General features: G+C 43.6%; 1 protein-coding gene across 2 annotated transcripts in view; it reads left to right on the forward strand.

Annotated features, from left to right (window-relative positions):
- The first annotated feature begins 5,776 nt into the window (after nt 1–5,776).
- The window catches only part of OPCML (opioid binding protein/cell adhesion molecule like), a 1,072,580-nt gene continuing 1,061,885 nt past the window's right edge, over nt 5,777–16,471 (forward strand). Inside the window, exon 1 of one of the 2 annotated variants that reach the window (XM_086678642.1) lies at nt 5,777–6,181. In XM_086678642.1, coding sequence (XP_086534768.1) covers nt 6,121–6,181 — 61 coding nt within the window. In that variant the 5' untranslated portion in view covers nt 5,777–6,120. The remainder of the gene's footprint in view (nt 6,182–16,471) is intronic. The other variant, XM_086678640.1, reaches the window with a different exon arrangement.

The following is a 16,471-nucleotide window of genomic DNA, read 5'->3' on the forward strand; positions in this document are numbered from 1 at the left end:
GGGCAGTTGGAGACATTTAAATATAAGTCCATAAAAAATTTAGCAAATGAAACAAAAAGGCAAATATCATCTCTGGGAAAAGCAAAAAGGTACACAAGAAAGACAATAGTTAAATAATCATAACAATGTAAATACCAAATATTGATGCATTAAAAATTGTGACATTTATATCAGGTAAATGAAAGGAGATTTGTGGGGGTTAGTGGCGAACAGGACTAAATCCTTATCTTCTGTGGTACAAAGTCAATAGCTAATTTTAAAAAATTATAGGGGCGCCTGGGTGGCGCAGTCAGTTAAGCGTCCGACTTCAGCCAGGTCACGATCTCGCGGTCCGTGAGTTCGAGCCCCGCATCGGGCTCTGGGCTGATGGCTCGGAGCCTGGAGCCTGTTTCCGATTCTGTGTCTCCCTCTCTCTCTGCCCCTCCCCCGTTCATGCTCTGTCTCTCTCTGTCCCAAAAATAAATAAAAACGTTGAAAAAAAAATCATTAAATCAGGAAATAAAAAATAAGCAGATTAAAAAAATTTTAATGTTTATTTATTTTTTTTTAATTTTTTTTCAACGTTTATTTATTTTTGGGACAGAGAGAGACAGAGCATGAACGGGGGAGGGGCAGAGAGAGAGGGAGACACAGAATCGGAAACAGGCTCCAGGCTCCGAGCCATCAGCCCAGAGCCCGATGCGGGGCTCGAACTCACGGACCGCGAGATCGTGACCTGGCTGAAGTCGGACGCTTAACTGACTGCGCCACCCAGGCGCCCCAATGTTTATTTATTTTGAGAGAGAGAGAGCACAAGCAGGGGAGGAGCAGAGAGAGAGAGAGAGAGAGAGAGAGAGAGAGAGAGACAGAATCCAAAGCAGGCTCCAGTCTCTGAGCTGTCAGAACAGTGTCCAACATGGGGCTCAAACTCACGAATGGTGAGATCATGACCTGAGCTGAAGTCAGACGCTTAATCAACTCAGCCACCCAGGCACCCCATAGGTTTTTAAAAAGAATAGGTAGAAGAGATAGAAGTGGCTGCTTCTGAGGAGTGAGATTTAGAATCCTGTTTTCAATCATAAGCCTTTTAGTACTAGTAAAAGGTAAATCATGTAATATATTCTTTGATTAAAGTTTTTTCAAATGAAAAATAAAGTGTGATGGAAAAAATTCAGTCTTTGGATTCAGATAGTTCTAAGACAGCTCTAAGACAATCTTAGCTCTGTCAATTCTCTGCAGGGCCTTGGGGAAGTCCTAGTTCACATGTCTGAAAGATGCGTGTCGTGTGTCTATTTTATGGAAGGGATTGGTTTGCAGTCCCTGGGACTTCAGAAGTGTTTACTCTTTCAGTCATAAGTCAGTTGCTTAATCAATTCTTGCTCCTTTGACTAAATGGTACCTTGTGGTTTATGGGAGTTATGGTACCTTTCAGAGTCTTCAGCTTGCTCTGAGGGAATCGCTTATAGCCCAGGAGGCTCCAGTTCATTTTGGAATATTTAAAGCTAAAATGACAGAGTTAGGTTTTAATCTGTAGTATTTTACCATCTGTACCTTTTTTTTTTTTATTATTTACAAGAAAAAATCCCAGTGTTACAATATCTAAAATTCTATCCTTCCTTGTCCCTTAGTCAGGCTGCAAATGCAGTGATCCATCATTCTAACACTATTTACTGAGTTGATTTCAGTAAAAGTTGCTGAATGTGAATTAGAAGTCACTTCTTAGGGCATTTTCCCACACTCTCCATCTCCCCTTTGTTTTGTGTTCTCCTACCAACCTGTATTTTTTTTCTATAATCACTTATAAATGTGGTCAATGATACAATTAACAGATTAATATTTGTCTCTCCTATTAATCTGAATTTTAGGTGGGTGAGGACAGTCATAATTTTATCTTGCTTTATATTACATGTGCTGTACATCACTCATAGTAGATATTTACCTGACCCATAGCAGGTACATGATGAATATTTATTCCATGAATGAATGAGTGAATGAATGAATATATATAGTACCAAAAGGTAGTATACACAGTTTTTAAAAATGTGGATCAGAGAGTCCTTGTATTCTTTACCCAAGGCCATACAGCTAGTAGGGAAAGAGGTAAGACAGGGACCCAGGTGTATTTGTCACAGGAGAAGGTCCCAGTTGTGACCCAGCCTTCCCCATTCTACAGCTAGCTCTAAGAAGCCAGTCACTGCATTTGAAGAGGTATGCCTAACAACCATCCCTGGTCCAGAGGAAAGAAGCATAGGCTGGAGTAAAAGTGTGACAGTCAGCCTCATTGCACAATTGCCTGGTTTCAGTTGGTTTGTTCCCCTACCTTATTGCTATTTAAATACAGTTTTGATGATTTTGTTTGCTTTAGAGGAAGAAAAAAAATCATAGAAGGTATAAAATTGCATATTATTTACCCCAGAGAGAACAGTCCCCTTAGTAAATATGCATTGAAGCATTTTTATTTGTATTTGTATTTTTTTAAGGTGTTTAAATAGACCCAGTAGACCGTAATATCTCTTTTCAGAGTTGGTGCCATCTATTGATTAAATATGTATTTATACATTTCTTCTTCTTCTTTTTTTTAAATAAAAGAGACATATTTTAATCATATAATAGACCTAGAAGAATTGATCAGTAAAAATACATATTTATGTGTTTCCTTATGGAAGATTTTATTAGGCATAACATTTTGAAAACTAAAATATTTCTTGATATATATTGATGTTTCTTAAGTGTGAATTTAATTAAAGATGCAGGGTGTGTGTGTGCATGCATGTGTGTATTAGGAAATAGTCTGGTTGAATAAATGGGGTGTTTTAAAACAAAAAATGTAACTCACAGGAAGTAGAGAAAGAACATAAACTTTGTTATAAGAAAGAACATAAACTTGGTTGTAACAGACCAAAATGTCTCCATTACTTATCCTTGGAGGAGGAACTTGGAGATTTCTATAAGTGTGTCTATTTCTTCACCTGTGGAATGAGGATAGAGATAGGGGAGAAAACATACATGAAGTTCCTAGCATTGTGTCTGCCAATAAAGGGAGATAAAGGTTAATTCCTGTCTATCCAAATAGCTCACAAAGGGGTAGTGTGTATGTCCTTTTACCTAGAGAGGGGTTAGTCTGCCCTATGCATCTCAGGGTAACCTAAAATAACACTTAGCACATGGTTGACACTCAGGGAGTGCCTGCTGAGGGCGTAAAAGTCCTTCTCTCTCCTCCTTGTGGTGAAAGCCCTGTTGGTGAAGGCAGACCTGGCCCCAAACCCCGGCTCTATGTCTGAACAGCTCTGTGACTTTGTGGAAGTTATTTAAGCTCTTTGAGCACTATGGGAATAATAATGACTAGTTCACTAGCTTGTTGAGAAGATAATAAGGGATATATGAAGCCAATGACAGAGGACTTGGCACACAGATATGAAATAAAATGAGAGTACTCAGAATTACGAATTTTTCTTAGGGAGGCATTCACTTTGGAAACCGAAAAACCTGGGTTTGCATTTTAGCTGCGTCATTAAGTAACTGTGTGGCCTTGGATAAATTACCTAACCTCTCTGACTCTCGGTTTCCTCATCTCTCAAAAAGTTATAATGACACTTTCTAGGAAGACAAGTCTTCAGATAAAATGTGATTGATATATTTCAAAATCTTGGTCCACAGAGGGTGCAGAAGTGATGTCTATGATTTGTATGAAGCCTTTAGTTGCTGAGACTAATTTTTCTGTTTCACACCCAGCCCCCAGCTTTTCCTCTTCCACTGTTACCACCTAGTTCCAGAAGGTGTCAAATCTGGGCCGGACCTACTAACAAGTACCCCAGCCTCAATAGACCCTGTGCACCTTATCCAGATTAACTTACATAAATAAACTTCCCCTTATTCATAGAGCTTCCCTGCTTAAAAAGATATAACTTTTTTTTTTCTTAACAGCAGTAGGGAATTTCTAAATATCATTGATCTGGAATTCAAGGCCTCTTTTACTCTGTCTTCTGTTTACTCCCCAAAGTCCTCCCCAGTTTTCCCCTAAAGGGTTTCTGTCTGTGTCTCCTCAGCTTCTCCAACTTGGCATATCCATCTAATTTCTCTGGTCTACCTGGTCCCTCCCTCCCTTTTCAAGCCAGTTCTGTTCTGCAGCAGGTTCAGCAATTAGTTATAATTCTTATAAACTTCTATAGGATTCTAGCATGGTTCAAAGGACTCACAGATCGATTTTTCTGTGAATGGCATGTTTTCAACTTTGGTGTGTAGATTATGTGTGTGTCCATTATCTTCTACGTAGAGTCAAAAGGTATTTTAATTTTTGGCTGGTCTTTTCAAATATATTGTATACCCTTTTCAAAGAAGAGCAAATTATATTCTTTATATTCCCAGCCTTAAAAAAGGACTTTATATTAAGTACATAGTTTGTAAGTGCCAGGTGATGATTATATATATTCATCATATATTTTCGACTTGACTCATAAAGCTTTCAGACTTGTTTATAAGAAGGGAAGTAATTAATTGTCTTACTTCTTTAAAAACAAATGGGGTTCCTTTTGGAGGAAGAGAGGAACTCTGTTAGACTGAAGTAGCTTGCTGGCAATTGATTGAGGCATAACCACTTCAGTAGAAATGGTGGCTTTTGCTGTAGGACAGACCTGGGTTTGAATCCCAACTCTTATTAGCTGCATGGCTTTTAGTAAGTTGCCAAAGCTCTCTGAACCTCAGTTTCAGTCTATTAAAATCCAGGAGTGGTAAAGCCTATGTGGCAGGGCCATGGTGAGGATTAACTAAAAAGATACATGTGAATACCTGTGCTGTAGTAGGTACTTGGGGGAAATATTAACCATTGCAGTGGAGGAGGAAGGTGCTCTTACATGGGGGACAGGCACTTAAGATCTCCAACCCTGCACACACTTTGAGGTGGGAGGGAATTCAAGGCACTGTGGATCTTTGGAGGAAAGCCCGGGACAGAAGTTGTGTTTTAATATATCTGCTCAGTTCCTTCTATAATACCTGAGGATCTTATCACAGATCCTCAAAGTCCAAAGAATACTTCAGGGGTAGCATTTATTCAGCAAGCAAACCATACTGCTCACAAGCATGCTTTAGGGAAGGCTACAGGCCGTGTTAGAGCAGGTGCTGAGCAGGAGAAATTCTGAGGTACATCACATCCAGAACTACTGTGGGACAGGCTGGACTGTGAAGTGGAAAAGCAAAAAATGGAAGACAAGAAGCCACAGGTATTCTTTCATGGCCTCTTCCTGAAGATTTCTGATGACTTCAGCAAGTTTCCTTTTCCTTGAGATCTAATCTGAATATATCCCTGCCTATGCTGTAATCATAGCAATTGTTTGGGCTTCTATAGCATCTTGTCTTGGTAGAGTTTCAGAATGCTCTAATTGTGGGGAACTGGCCAATTCTCTGCATCCTTGTGAAAAAATCCTAACACACCCATCTTCCTGCTGGGAAAACTGAATTGTTTCCAAGTGCTCTTAATAGCAGAATGGGGGAGCAGGGATAGATTTAAAGGTCTCAGTGTTCTCTGTGGGTTATGGCTCCTTCTGCCTCCCTACCTGGAGACCAGGAAGACAGAACAATGATAAGGAATGGATTGGCCTGGGCTTTAGTAACATTTCCTTTCTTGTTGTGTCCTGAGCCCTGCTTGGGTAAGGATGACACCAACAGTTTCAGCCTCCTCCCTACTGCCCACCGAGGCGCTCGTGTGTCCCCACGGAAGCCACACTCTGGCATACTGACACAGACACCGGTGCACACTGCCGTGCTCGGGTGAGGGGTGAGGAAGGGACAAGATTCAACTCCCCTTGGAGTCAAACCTCCCAGATAGGAAAGCGTCCGGGTGTCGCTCAGCAGAGTGGAGCCAATGCGTGCCTTGGAGGAGGTCTGCTTTGAGCCCTGTACAGATTGGTGCTGATGATTCTTACCAGTTGTGTGTATGTGCAAGAAAAAAAAAAAAAAATCAGAGAGGCTGCCTGCCTGCTCCCATCTCTCGCGCGCTCTCTCTTGCTCCCTCTCTCTTTTGCTCTCTCCCTCCCTTTGCAAACATTGGATTTAAACCTGCTCAGAATTCAGCACAGAGGAAGGCAGCAGCGGTAGCAGCAGCAGAAGCAGTAGCAAGCCCAGCAGCTGAGACACCGCAGCCTCAAGATGTACCACCCCGCCTGCTGGATCGTCTTCTCCGCGACGACCGCCCTGCTCTTCATCCCAGGTACGGGGAAGGGGTCTTTCTCTTCCTGGGGCGATTTGGAGATGTTAGAGAAGAAGAAGAAGGGGGAAAGAGGAGAGCCCAGGAGGAAGAGAGGGAGTGGGAGACGCATGTGGGGGAAAGAGGTAGGTTTGCTGTATGCAGGCACACACATCCGCTCCCTCACTCACAGGCACGCAGATGCTTGCAGCACAGGATTTGCTCTCTGTTCCCGGAGATGCGATCTGTGAGCTGGGTTCGAGAGCTGCACCCTGCTGTGAGGCACCGCTGTTTCTCTGCAAGGTACCAACTGGCATTAACCAGTTGTGGTCCCATGGGTCTGAGAAGAGGGGTTGAAACTCCCAGTTGTAAATCCTTGTCGATGCTTGTGTTGGGACCTGCAGGGCAGACGGGGCATCCTTATTTCTCTCCCCATCTGCTGTCTCTCTGTTTCTGAATCAGTGTCTACCTCTCCAGCTCCTGTATCTCTGTTTTTCCTGTCTCTCTTCCTGTCTCTTTTCTCTCCACTCCTCTCCCTCCACCCCTTCCTCCCTCCCTTCCTCCAGAACCCTGCCCCCCCCTTCCCCCTGCTCCTGTATTTCTTGCCTACCACTTCTCCTCCTTTCTTTATCCTTCCACCAAATGGGCAGATTATGCCTTTGGAATCCACAATCTTCTCCGTGTCTCCTCTGACTCCTCACCTGGGAAATGTGAATTTCCCTTGACAGAATTTGGAATGTTCTCATGGGGAAGGCTGGGAATCTGGATTTACCTGATTCTCCTCAGCACCTCCCCTATCTTATCTAATGATTTAGATGTGATTCTAGCTATCACAGCAGTTACTTGTTTGGGGAAAACAAATCTGCAGTGACACAGGTAAGATGCTGCAATACTACCAGAAAAAGCTTAGTGGAAGTGTTGCAAAACCCAACACATTTTAATAGATTTGATAATTGCACGCATGCCGTTCTCAAGCAGACAACTGAACGCCTGCAGGCATCCTTCAAACAATGCTGAAGGGACTGGTTATGCTTGCCAAGGTTTTAGGCAGCATCAAAGGGTCTGTGGGGTTTCCATACCAAACCCCAACCCAGTAACGATTTTCTTTTCTTTTCCTTTTTTTTCCCAAATTGAGATACATGCATTTAGGTAAACATTCACTTAAATGTAAAATCCCAGACATATATACACAGACACAAATTCTGAGGTTCTTAAACCTTACATATCCTGATATAGGTAGAACATATAATTTTATATTTTTATATACAGAATCACTGGTTTTGATTTTTATTCTCAAGAAATGAAAGTCCTAAGTATTTCTAACCTACCAAAGTGAAATTCGAAAAATTAAAGTTGACTGGGGAGAAAGAAGAAAGGAGTAACTTTAAAAAATAAGAAGAAATCCCTTGTATGATGTTTTCTAATTTTTTTTAATTGTACTTTTTGTAGCAGAGAAGAGCTCTGCATAACCATGTTCTTGGCTGTTTTAGGCTGCAAAGTTCATAGTGCCAGATGCTGTCCTTCTTCCAGATTCAAGCCTGGGGGGGGGGGGGGGGGTTGGCCAGACAATGTTGGGGGAGGGGGGGGAGGCAGGGCAGGGAGGGAATACTCAGTACCTGCTCCAGCCTGGTAGAGGGAGCCAGGTGGGCTCTTTGGGTCCACAGTGTGAGAAGACAAACTTTCTCCTGTGTGAGCAAGTCCCTGACTGGCTGGCAGCTATTAGGGCCTCCTCTTGCCAGATTGCGCTCCTCCCACTGTGCTGGGGTCCAAGCAGGCAGAGCAGCAGAGCTCAGGACCCTCACCCCAAGTGCTCTGGGCTGTGGGTTTGCTCTTCTGGCAGGAATCAGAAAATTACACCTCAAAAGGAGAGGGGGTGAGTCCTAGTCAGCTGAAGCTGCATTGCAGTGCACCCTGAAGGAATCAGGGTGATACCTCCCTCTAGAGGTCCCATGGCACCCGAAAACGCAGCTCTACTCCATTGGTGGGGAGTGTTGGCCTTGCTTGCTGGAGAAGCCTCCATACCTAAAGGCAGCTGTGCTCAAGGGAATGACCCTGACCTCCAAGCACCTTCAGCTCTCCCTGGAATAAAGTGTGGTGGATGCAGAGCAAAGGCAGGGCACAGGGGAGAGCCTAGTGTCAGTCCTGCTTGGAGGCTGCTCTCTATGCTGGTTGTGCCAGGAGCCTGGCCTGAGAGGTCTCACAGGGAGGAGGAAAAGTTGGCTTTGTGAAGTGTATGTGGAGAGAAGGAAAACATCACTTCATGAAGGATTCCTGTGGGAAATGAAACTTGGCTGTACCCAAAAGTTCTGATTAGCAGAAACGGCTTACTTGTGACTTCCTCTTTGCTTCTCTTACTTCCTTCATTAGGATTTTAGACTTTTCTTTTTCTTTGTTTCACATGCTTTTTCTCCCATTGGGGTTAATACCAGCTCGTTAGCCATTTACTTTTCCTGTGTCTAAAGACAGAGGCTAATGTAATAATGAAACCCTGACCTGGTTAGGCCTCGATGCCATTTTATTCTGCAGCTTTCTGTTTCTTGGTAAACATGTTTCCATCCCAGAATAATTTTAAGGCTAATGTTGTTGTCTCTTGGTGCCTTCCAGGAGGAGACTGATGGTCATAAATTGCTTTTCTGGGCTGACTCTCTGGGATAGGAAAGACAGTAGCAAGTGGAAACTATAATGAACCCCCACCCAAGATTGGGAGAGGGCATAGGTTGACAATTTAAGTGTCACGCCAAGGCTCAAGAAGCTTCTGAGGCCAAGAGCTTTTATGGTCCTAGGTAGGAGGAGAGATGGGTACCTGGGGGAAGCAAGTCAAGAGAAACCTGGAGGAAAGTACATTTGCATCTGAATCATGGAGTGGGGGTGGGGTGGGGGAAAAGGATTAAAATGCAGACTCTCTGCCCCCATCTCAGACTTAAGACTTTAATCAGCATCCCAGAACCTTCTGAAGCGCTGTAAACCCACTTGGTCTGCAGTTTAAAATCTATGTGTCTATGATCTGCAGAACTCTTGTAGAAACCCATTTTCTGCTTGCCTTTTCCCTTCAGCTGTAAGAAATGGCAGGATCCTGGGGGTGAGGAGGTGTTGCTATGTTTAGTGGCCAAGGCTCAGTTCCCTGGAGCACAGCACAGTCCCTCTTTCCTCAAGTTCAGACCATTACCTCCTGTTTGCCCCCTTCTCCTTGGCCCTGTCCTGCTTGTGGCTTCTATGCTGTGACTCTAAGCAGGGAAGTTAGCTGTGAAGCATCCCCATCTACCTGCACTGGACTGAGTTATGCCCCATGCACAGTTCTGTCAGCTTGGATTCATGGCCACAGCCACATCTTCCATTACTTAATCAGGCTTGGCCTGAGAGCACTGGACTTGCATAGGCAGTTCTGTGAGGTACAGTGTTCTTCTCTTCCCAGCACATGTGCTTCTTACATCTCCCTTCAGAGAAGTGCCCTGGGCCTTGGGCTCTTTGGGCTGGAATACTTGGCTTTGGGGTGAGTCCTGGGGTGGGCTCTATAGCCAAGTTTCTGTGAATTCTTTCCCCATCCCTTACTTCATCACCAGCACAGAGTTGAGGAGTTGGCTAAGATTGCCTGGTTTGCCTGAGAGACCAAGTAGGAGAACCCTTTGCCATTAGGAGTATCCGAGGCCTAGACTCACTACAAATGAGATATGAACAAGGAATGAGGATCCAGTTATGATCAAGACCTAATCATCCTTTTATCAATCATAGATTTGTGCCTCTTTTTCCCAACCTACCCTGTGGCTTTCAATCCCTTACAAATAATGGGCATGTTAATAAGGTCAGACTACATGCTGTCAGCACTCAGCACTGGCCCACTGGCAATAGCAGGTCTGAGAAGGAGACAGGTGTCGGCAGCCTCATAAAGATGGCTTTTTCAGTAGCCTGGAGCCAGGCAGTGTTGCTCAACCTGAAATTAATCAGGGATAGATCCTGAGTGGCTTGGGGTCCTGGCATGTTGCTTCAATCCTGCCTGCTCTGTGCTTTCTCTCATTCTTAGAACCCTCTGCCATGTCTCAGTAGCCTGGAAAATTACAGAAGAAAAGTCTTGAGACAGTTGGCACTTGCCTGGGTTTATTATTTAGCAGCTCTGGGCCTGGGCCTCCCACATCGGCTACTGACAGCTATACCTGATGCTCACTGTGTCAAACCTGTGTCAGAGCTTCATGGGGCAGAGTGCACATATCATGAGGTGGGATTCTGCCCAAGCCTCCAAAGGTGTGAAAAGCAGAGGACTGACAACTCTGGTTAGGAGTTCTTTGAGGTTTCTTTGGTTGGCTCAAGGTATTCTCTTGAGTCTCAGCCTACCAATCTGTGGAATGGGTTCCAGTGACATATGCTCTTGTTCCATTTAGACTTGTCCAAAAGTGTAAGACAAAAGGAACATGTCTGAATTTTTGTCATTAAAAACAAAAACAAAACACCTCATTCTGCTCTCCTAGCAATAGGGCAAAAAAGAGGCTTGTGCACAGAAGGAGACAGCACTCTTTATTGCTGAAGGAGGAAGAAGACAAGCCTGGCCCATACCAGCTCACACAGGGCTTTACCTCAGCAATGAAAATTAGCAGAACATAATTCATCCATTCATTTACTCAGTAAGACAGGTTCTAATTAAACAAAATCTATTAAGTAAGATGCTCTCCTGCCCCAAGAAACACAGGTCCAGTAAAACAGGAAATTATTCTGTATTCTCCTTTTGGACTCCCAATGAGATATGCATGCTGACCTTGAGCTTCCCAGGCCTTGGTTTCTCTGCATTGAAAACTAGGGCAGCAGACATGGCTCCAATGGTTTCCCAAAACATTGCTTTGCAATATTTTTGGTGGGGTGCTATGGACATGGAATTATTCATCAGCACTAGACAGTGCCACTCCAGGAACCCCATCACCCATGGCCCTGTACTATGGCTTGCCTGTCCCTGGCTCACTAAATAGTGGCCCATGGCCTGCTGCCATCTGCTTGCAGCTGGCTAGCACTGGGGAGAGAGGACAGTGGGGAAGCAAAGCTTGGCTATTCCTGTCAGTGAACTCAAGTGTCAGCCCACAGATGGCCTGTGGCTGCTGACAAGCCGGGCTGTCAGAAGCGGTGAATATTAGCACATCTGGATGCTGAGTGGCACCTTCCAGACACAGGGGCTGAGCAGGCACTCAGAGGAAGGAAACAGGTTGGCATCACCTTGGGATGGCTCTGCTCCACTCTCCCATTCCTTCTGACCCTGCTATAGACACCAAGCTCCTGGGGACATTTGTCCCTCTTGCTTTTATATTCTACTGGTGGGAAACAGAGACTTGGGCTTTGCTTCTTAATCTGTGAGGCCTTGGTTACCTCAGCCTTTTCCTGAAGGGCAGGGAGGTGGTAACACAGTGGGGCATGGATATTGTTCCATTTACCAGATTCCTATACCACTTAGTTCTGTACTGAGACAATGGTGCTTGTAGGGCTTGGGGCAAAATTGAAGTACTTCTGAGGATAGGGAAAAATGAAATCCTATAACCAGAGAAAAACTTTAAGACAATTTGCTTACTATTGCCTTCCTGGAGGTTTGTGAATCACATTCCCTCCTTTCTCTACCCTCCCTTCTGAATGTCAACTCACACACACACACACACACACACACAGTACACATGCAGATGAGAGTTTAGCTACCCTTAAAATCATATACATAACTTCTTAAAGAAAGCAAGCCACTTCCTCTTGACTTCTAACTCTGCCTTTCCAGAACTCCCTTCTGTGGCCTCCAGGCCTTGGTGTTCTTCCTGTGGGCACCTATGGCAAGGAGCCTACAGGTTGTCTCTACCAGATACAGCCATGACCAAGATGTGTGGGTGCTTCCCCTAGTGATGCAGAGACCCCCTGCAAATTGACCCCCTTACCTCTGAGCCCTTCCAGCTGGTGCTGGAGGCAGGCCTGTTTGCTGCCTTGTTTGCTATCACCTCTCTCCTACCCAGACCCTTTGGTGCTGAGACGCTAGGGACTCCCCTGCAGTCGCTAGACTAACTTAATTAAATGTTTGCAAAATGCTTTGAGACACCCCTGGGCAATGTGCTGGGTAAGTGCAGAGCATTATCATTATGATGCAGGCACATTTCCTTTAATGAGCAGAGATGCTGTGCAGAGAGACCCCTTTAAAGGCCAAGATGAATCAATGCATTAGGACACAGGCCATTGATTGGAATGGCTGCTTGTATGTTAGTGGGGGATGATAAGTGACAGTCAAATGACACACTCAAATCCAACATGGAGAAAACCAGCTTGTTTGTCATTTCAAGAGAGAGTCTCTGAAATGGTCTGAGTGGTCACTTTTGAACCTTTATTTACAGGGAATTTTCACAGGCTTTACCATTCATGGGAGTTTGCTTAGTGGTTACACGAAGAATAATGATGATCTCATGTTCTATGGTTTACCTGGAAAATTTATCTTTGGCCCCATTTGTTCCTCAAAGTCATCATGACATAGGCCAGGCAGATATTGCCCAATTCTGATCTTTGCTTTCCTTTGCTTATAACACCAGGTAGACTTCTGGTTGCCTGTAGAATAGAGTCCAAAGTACTCAACATAGTTCACCAGCCATGACCGGCCGTGGTTCTCATTTTATCTCATCTCACACCTCTCTCCCCTCCCAGCTGGTGGCTTTAATCACTCTGGAGTGTCTCAATCCCCCCAAACACACCATATTCTTTCTTTCTTCAAGGGCTTCATCTGTGAGGTTACCTGATCCTCTTATCATGTTTCTGGCTAAACTTCCATTCCATCCTTCAGGGCTTAGCTTAAATATTGCTTCCCAGGAGAGCAGAGCATTCTCCATGCTCTATACTAGGTTAGCTCTGCCTCTTTTTTATGCAAGTCCATGATACTGGGTGCCTTCTTTCTAACATTGTGAGTCCATATATTTTAAAGTAATTCTTTGTTTTATGTCTCTTTTCCTTCTTAGACCATGGTCCATAAAAGTAGGGAACATGTTTTGTTCTCTAGCATATCCTCAGTGCCTAACACAATGGCAGGTATTAAACAAGTGCTCCAAAAGTATTTGTTGATTAAGTGAGTAGGTGAATTGAATGGACAAATGCACAGGTAATCAGCCAAGGTCACACAAATACCAAGTGTCAGATCATCTATTCTATCATTCTGTTCCATTCCATTGAATACTCATAGGCATCTGGGACCCTGGTTCTCAGCCTGCGCATCCACTTCCCCATCTGCAGAGTAAGGACACAGAGGCATGGAGATGCGCTCTGCTAATGGCAGATGAAAATGTGCAAAGAATGCTTATAATGATTACTCACTCCAGTGTTCATGCTTGTCAATAAACACCAGCTCTGAGCTACCAACCAAACACACAGCAGCTTGGAGCTAGAGCTGCATGTTTTCAGATCTCACATCACATGGTGCGACAGACATGACTGACAGTGAGAGTCATTCGGTAAACACAGATGTGGGTCCTGATGTGGGCTCTTGCTTTAATGCAAACCCAAATTACTTAGCAGACTTAATCAGGGTGTCTGTTGAAATGGCCCCAATTATTTGAAACAGAGTCATGCCTGTGGCACCAATAAGTATACCCTTTACCAGTACAAGGAGGAATTGTGTTGTTCACAAGAAGTAAAATGTTGAGTTACAGATAGTAAGATGCTAAGAGTGGAAGAGTGAGTTATGCTTGAACAATTGAAACTTAAATGGGTTGATGTTCTTATGGAAAAGGTAAAAAGGGGTTCAACAAATCAGAAGAAATTGAAAAAGGCCTTTCTCATTCCTTGTACCCAGTCATTTTTTGTAGCCTTGCCTATTTCAGACTTGGTGTTTCATGGCTGTGGGATTCAGAATAGGAGGATCTTGCATTATTCACCTGGAAGTGCTCTAAGCGCCAAGCACATTAACTTATTTCACATGTTATTTATTGAGTGATTACTATGTGGCAAGCTGTATGCTAGGCACTAGGAATTCAATGCCTGAACAAAAATATTTATGGTCCCTGCTCTTGCGAAGTTTACAGTCTAGTGGGTGAGACAGATATGCATCAAATAAATACCCATATGGTTGTGAAATCACAACTGAGAAAAGGCTTTGGAGGGGGAAATGTGTGCTGATATGATTGCCTATAAGGAGGGCTTGATCTTGCCAGGGAGGCCAGCAAAGCCTTTCCTATGAAAGTGACAACTGGGATGAGCTGTGAAGGATGAAGAGTGAAAATTATCCAAACCCAAGGGAGGAGGCAGAGGAAGAGGCAGAGTGAACAAGATACACAGAGACAACACAGTGGAAATAATCTGAAGACATTCTATTGGGCTGCAATGGAGAGGTAGCGAGTGGAATGCAAGATGAGATGAGATGTCTAGGAAGAAGTTAGAAGAATCAACACCCTCCTCACCCCTAAAGTCATGTTTATCATTTTGGTCTTTATTCTGGAAGTGATGGAACACCACTGATGTGACTCATGTGGTGGGGGTGAAGATCATAAGTTACATTTCTGACTCTTGTTCTTGTTGCATTTGCAGAATGGACTAGAGGTGAGCAGACATGCAAGAGGTAGGCCAGTGGGAGGCTACTGCAGTAGTTCAGATGGGAAAAGGCTGGTGGTGCATGGAACGGGGAGATATGGATGACCTGAGAGACTTTATAGGAATATCAGAGGCGTGCCTTATATGTTTGAAGAATAAAATCTAAAAGTAAACCCACAATAAGCTGACAGCCTTTTTGGGGAGCATTAAGAAGAGAATCTGTCCTCAAGTTCCTGCTCACAAGCCACATTTTTCAGTTTAGGTGCAATCTTTATATGAGATAAGCAATAGACTGTTTTTGGAAATTCCATCATTTCTGGAAGTCTAATAATCTCAGATCCTTAACTGGTGTTCTCTCAGTGGTTTAATGTGGAAGTTTAAGATTGCATCACTCAACCCCCAATCCATCAGAAGGATTATAAAGAGCTCTCACTGTGTTAACTGCTAGATTCTGCCCATAGCTGTTTCCTCCTGGAAGAAACCAGGCATTTTAGAGTTTTGATTGGGGTCTAGAGTGATTTTTGGGCATGAAGATGCAATCATTTAATAAATATTATCATGATTATAGGAAAGAATGCCTGACCACTCCCCAAGATCAACAAGTTGGATAAATTACATTAATTTATTTAGAAAAGTAAAGGTCACTGGAACTGCGAAGGACCTTGCAGATTATCCAATCCATTCAATTCATTTTATAGATGAAGACACTGAGGCAAAGGGAGTCTAAGTATCTTATTCATGGTCACATTATCACATAGTGACTGAGCCAACTTTTGAACACAGCATTTTCAGTAACCTGTGTTCATAGCCTGCCTAGTGTCATTTCAGCATGATAGTGAAGGGATGAGTTGAACTTTGTCCCCCTCTCTGGTACACTATTGGAAAATGAACTTACAACCTTGGCCACTACTCTGTTTCCCTAAAGCTCTCTCATCTTAGTGCACAAAGAACATCATGGAACAGGGCAACTCCACAGTATCTTTTACCCAACGATTCAGGTGAGGGGTCAAGAAACAAAAGAGAAACCTTGTCCTTTTCAGAGGCTTTCTCATACTTTGAAGGACCTTTGTAACTGAACTAGGAGATGTCTTAAAATCAATCATTTCTTGATATGCAGAATGATATGCTCAGGGTAGTACAATATTGAATTTCAGACATGTGTCCACCTGACTTGCTTAGTCTACACACTATGAAAGACACCTGCATCTATCATCACTATGCCATCAAAATACCTATTTTAAACTTGTCTATTCAGTCTTGGCTCTGAACTAAGAAAGAGAAAATCCACATTAAGAATGCCTGAGTCTCTATATTAATGATTCATGTTTAAATGGTGACTTGCAGTGTACAAAGCACATCCACGTACATCATAACTATCTTGTATGCTAGTGATTGAAAGAGCCACAACGTCTAGGTCTTTTTACTTCTCCACTCCTACACCATCACACTGCCTTTCAGAATGGACAACATGGGGATGGGTGGAATCAAAATAGGTTCAAAACAGCTATAGACAAATGCAGAATGGAAAGCAAGAGTTCAATGATATGCCAGATATGACCAAGGATGGTTGCAATGATATATGTAAGATGGCAGGATTGCTAAAACATGAGAGTGGTGAGGCCAGGCACCTATGGGCATTTCTGTTTCAAGAAAGACAGGCCTAAAGAAGCCTTTGGCTTCTTTGAACAAGCCAACCTTATTCTTCTGCATATCCAAGTGCCAAGGGATTTCCCACTCTCCTCAAAGAGAGGAGAATGTTGGAAGAGAGAATGTGGCAGATGGAAATAGCCCGTCAGCCTA

This window comes from Puma concolor, chromosome D1 (genome assembly GCF_028749965.1).
Source record: "Puma concolor isolate L17-30 chromosome D1, mPumCon1.1.hap2, whole genome shotgun sequence".
NCBI lineage: Eukaryota > Metazoa > Chordata > Mammalia > Carnivora > Felidae > Puma > Puma concolor.